At 42.6% G+C, this 4,708-nt stretch overlaps 1 protein-coding gene across 1 annotated transcript; it reads right to left on the bottom strand.

Moving 5' to 3' along the window:
• Positions 1–3,442: 3,442 nt before the first annotated feature.
• GATC (glutamyl-tRNA amidotransferase subunit C) lies at positions 3,443–4,507 on the bottom strand (the record flags this gene model as incomplete). The annotated part of the gene is made up of 3 exons (XM_010177823.1): positions 3,443–3,498; positions 3,873–3,976; positions 4,341–4,507. Coding segments are annotated over 3 exons (327 nt in total), but the record flags the coding sequence as incomplete, so codon positions are not given.
• Between the last annotated feature and the right edge of the window lie 201 nt (positions 4,508–4,708).

Below are 4,708 nucleotides of genomic sequence, written 5' to 3'. Positions count from 1 at the left end.
CAAAAGTAGATGAACTGGCACCACGAAGGGCGTCTCGTCCCCCACCTCAGGGCGCAGCCGGGGCCCAGTGGGGTCTCACACCATCCCGTGGGGCGCAGCACCCACCACGTCAGACACACCGAGGGCAGGCTGAGCGCTAATGTATTCTGCCCCATAGGCAGCTCATCTGGCCTTTGCCAGGGATTCTGTTTTGGTAGTTGCAGGTGTCTGAGTCAGGGCTGTAATTCTCTTATTAGTGGTTAAGTTGCAACAAACCCTTCATTAAATAAATGTGTTTTCCACTTTAAATGCTGTTTGGGCTGCGGGGAACAAGCATCAGGCAGTCTGTTCTCTCTCTGGAGTCTGTGGGTACAGGAGCAGCAGTGAACTGGTGGTTTTAGGCTGCATGGGGAATGTGGGATCATCTTTGTCCAAATTGTTGGTTTGGTTGTTGCTTTTAAATAGTTACATGATGATAGATTGGGTTGGAAGCTCCTGCAGCTATGTAGTTCACTCTCAAATTCCTCTTCCTTTTTCTATGTAAATAACATTGTCCCCATTCTCTCAGATGGTGAAAGAGGTGGCCAGAATGGATAGAACAAGTGGGGATTTCTCAGACTGGGACTTCTCTGATAACATGCTTGTAGTATGGTATGACTTGAGTCTTTCCTTGTTGTGATTTATGTAGGCATTGTAAACAACTCTTAGGCTGAGCTTGTATATTTGTAAAACTTGCAGCGTTTTCAGAGTCTGAATCTTGAAAAGCCTGAGACTAAAGCACTAACACAGCATTACAGCTTTCCAGAGAATTGGATTAGTGGGGTTGAATAGAGACTTTAATTCAACACCTTTGAAAGATTAAAGTATTTTAATAATTACATGTTTTGAGTGTATGTATATGTATGTGTGTATATTATGGAAGCTTAAACAAATAAGGAAGAAACTGCACAAATAAAAGTGGGACAAGTGTTTGCTTTCACTTCCTGCCAGAGAAATATGGACAAAAAAATAAATTCCAGGAAAAAAAACAATTCATAGCTCATCAAACATGCAGCCTTTGAGGGTAGTGAGTGAAAGTGGATCCTACCCAGGAGCTGTGATTTCTTATACTGGCAAAGACAGCTGTAGTCCTCTTCACTCAGCCTAGATTTCCATTAAATACGTGGGACATCATAATGAAGGGCCCGAGTGGGAGCTTGTCGAAGCAGTTTGGACACATTCTATTAAGAGCAAGCCACTAATGGCTGAACTTAGCACTGGTTCTACTCAAACTCTTTAGTATTTTTTTCAGTGTTTTTCAAATTCTGATACTCCTGATATGCTTGGTGGACTTTTGAGCTGTTAAGAAACAATGCATGTGTGTTATTAATCACTAATTTATATCTGTTGTTTGCAGGGTTGTGGAAGATGCAGTTCATGGGAGAAAGTTATTGCAGCCACACTCAGGACTTCCTCTATCAGACAGCTGGCAGGACCTGCAGGGACACAATGCACCAAACTGGTGGTGTTTATTATGCAGATGTACAGAAAGGGGGAATGGAAGTAATGGCTTTTCTCTGGAAAAAGATACAGAACATGCACTGCATAAGCTGGATGGCATCGATTTTACAATGTCACAAGGTGAGTTCCTGCAGTCGTGGAGCACTTTCCTTCCGTCAGGCTCTCAGGAGCTGTAAGAGCAGACCCAGAACTGGTGATTAGTAATATCCTGTTACAGTAACTTCATAGAATCATAGAATGGTTTGGATTGGAAGGGACCTTAAAGCTCATCCAGTTCCAACCCCCCTGCCATCAGCAGGGACACCTTCCACTAGACCAGGTTGCTCAAAGCCTCATCCAGCCTGGCCTTCAACACTTCCAGGGAGGAGCAGCCACAGCTTCTCTGGCCAACCTGTTCCAGTGTCTGACCACCCTCACAGTGAAGAACTTCTTCCTAATATCTCATCTAAACCTCCCCTCTTTCAGTTTAAACCCATTTCCCCTTGTCTTGTCATTAGTTGCCCTTATGAAAAGTCCCTCCCCAGCTTTCTTGTAGCCCCTTCAGGTACTGGGAGGCCGCTATAAGATCTCCCCGGAGCCTTCTCTTTTTCAGGCTGAACAGCCCCAACTCTCTCAGCCTGTCTTCATAGGAGAGGTGCTCCAGCCCTCGGATCATCCTGGTGGCCCTTCTCTGGACTTGTTCTATCTGCTCCAGGTCTTTCTTATGTTGGGGGCTCCAGAACTGGACACAGTACTCCAGGTGGGGCCTTACAAGAGCGGAGTAGAGGGGCAGAATCACCTCCCTGAGGTGATTCTGGAGTCTTTGCTAGCACTTCAGGAGTCTTTGCTAGCACTTCTGAAGAAAATGCCACTGTGGCTCAGGACATAACTCTAAGCACTAGAAAAGACAATGAAAATTGGAATAAATAATTTTGTATTCTTTAATCTCTATGTGGATGGGGCACTGTCCAGGAAGAAAAGTTCCTGCTTCTTCTAACAAAGCTGTTGCTAGCCTCCTGCTAGCAATGTGTGTCTGCAAAGCTAAAGGGTACTGGGGTACTTCTATTTCTGAAACCTGTTCCAACAACAAAAAAAATAACGGTTTTAATGTGTATTTAGTTCACTGTGCCAACAGAACAAACATGCCAAGTCAACAAGTAATTACATTCTTTATTTACAACAAGCTTAGCCACACAGGATATTTTAAATAGCATAAACAACTGCAGTGCTTTGTTTGAAACAGAAAAATGGTTTAATCCAGGAAATATTGCCAGTATCACTAGAGATACACACCTGGCATATAGAAATATTTATGGCAAACGTTTTTTTTACTTTTAGAGCAGCTATTTCTGTGTATGAAAAGTTCTTTGTCAAATTATGTACAACTCCTGGTATTTAATTTGTGAGAATGAAAATACAAAGTGGGAAATAGAAGGTAACCCTTATAAACATGGAGCACAGATGTAAAATGGAAATACTCAATAGAAGCAAGATATTTGAGTGAATCATCTTCTCAAAGTGCCTTTTCTTCTGTAATGAAAACCTGAGTTCTGTCTGCATGTGACAGAGATGCTCAGCAATGTTACAGACTCCTCCTCCGTACCAGACTTTGTCACTTCTGAGTCAGACCAGACTTGAGCTAAAGGTAAGAAATGGGCAAATACAGCCTTCCAACCTCTTGTTTTCCTGACAAAACAGTTGAGGAAAAATACCGTGTTCTGGGCTTTTTGTTAATAATCTTTTAATGTTCTCTTAAAAGTAACATCAAATTCACTTTGCTAAATAAAAGTATTAAAATGATCTGTCATGCTGCCTTCCAGCTTCATAAACAATGACATTTCAGCAGCACTGCCAAACCTTTTACACCTTCCTCCTCCTGTAAATTGTCTTGCAAGCGCTCTTCTTTTGATCAAAATACATGCCTGGGTATGTGACTGCACAAACCTTGGTTTTCCCAAAATTGTGTTTGAGTTGTGGGCTTTTGCTAATAGCCCTGCAGAAAAGTCTCTCGTTCTTCCAGCTTTGGTAAAGGGATGTTACCTGATAGAAAACAAAAAGAAAGTTGTGTGAGACCAGCTATAAGGTACCTTCTGGGTAGTACAGCTCAGCAGAAAAGTGCTTCTCCAGTTTATAAAGTACGTACAGGCAGCTTAAATCTCCGGAGCAAGTAAGGAAGACAAGCAAGTCCTGTAAATAACTGCTCAACATGTGCAGTAACTTCAGAGCAAGGTTAGCTTCTGTACTGCTTCTGGACCAACAGTCTGCAGTCTGGTTTTCACAGGTGGCTACAGTTAACTATTGTAGTACTTCATTATTACCAGCTAATATTTCTGAAAGCAAATGCAGCTGTGGCAGGTTACATTCCTCAGGTTCACTCAAGCAAGACTGAGAGGTTTTTAGAAGCAAGACAATACCTGGTGGGGCTACAAAATATTCCTCTACTTTCTCTCGGGCATTTTTCAGCAGCTCTTTGGTGCAGTTGCCTTCTGTCACATCATCTTCTCTGAGATACAGACACCTGAAGAACAGAGATTACTAGTCTGTTTTTAAGATATTCTATGAAGTATGAATTGTGGCTTATCTCTAAACCTGGTTTTGGTCTTAAGTAAGCAGTAGAATAAGCTTTGGAACATTTTGAAGCAACTAAGAATGCCACTGATGGGTAATTCAGGACAAGACACACAAAGAAACTGGATTACAGCTCTGTTATGCTTCATATAAAGATCTGGGTGCCCATGGCATCTTCCTGCCACACAAAAAATGAGACTTTTCTGTAAGCAAAGGGGCCAAACGCATAACCAGGGTGATTCCCAGGAAAAACAGGTACAAAAGCAAATAGTTTGACATGTTAACAGGAAAAGGGGGCTGCTGTGATTCATTACCTGTCCTCCAGGACTGAATCCATCGGTTCTACACCATCGGTGTTGACTTCATGAAGCTGATCAGCAAACTGGATGGCTTTCTGCAGCCGCTCTACGCCCTCCGCATCGCGGAAATCAACCAAGGCCAGGTGTTCCAAGTGATCCAGCACTTCCACCGACACCTTCTGCTGTACAAAGAGACAAATACGGACAAAAAAAGGCAAAGGGGAGCAAGTTTAACATTTAAATATTAATTTTAATATACTTTTAGCCAAAACCTGATTACACAGCAAAACCCCGAGTCTGCATCTGCTGGGGCACCTTGATTTCTTGTGCTTTATTGGAAAATTAACGTTAACCGAAGACATATCGTCTCCTCCTCATCTCCC

This window comes from Antrostomus carolinensis, unplaced genomic scaffold (assembly GCF_000700745.2).
Source record: "Antrostomus carolinensis isolate BGI_N321 unplaced genomic scaffold, ASM70074v2 Scaffold17511, whole genome shotgun sequence".
NCBI lineage: Eukaryota > Metazoa > Chordata > Aves > Caprimulgiformes > Caprimulgidae > Antrostomus > Antrostomus carolinensis.
The sequence above is the reverse complement of the archived record's forward strand: the minus strand, read 5'-3'. Positions and strand labels throughout refer to the sequence as shown.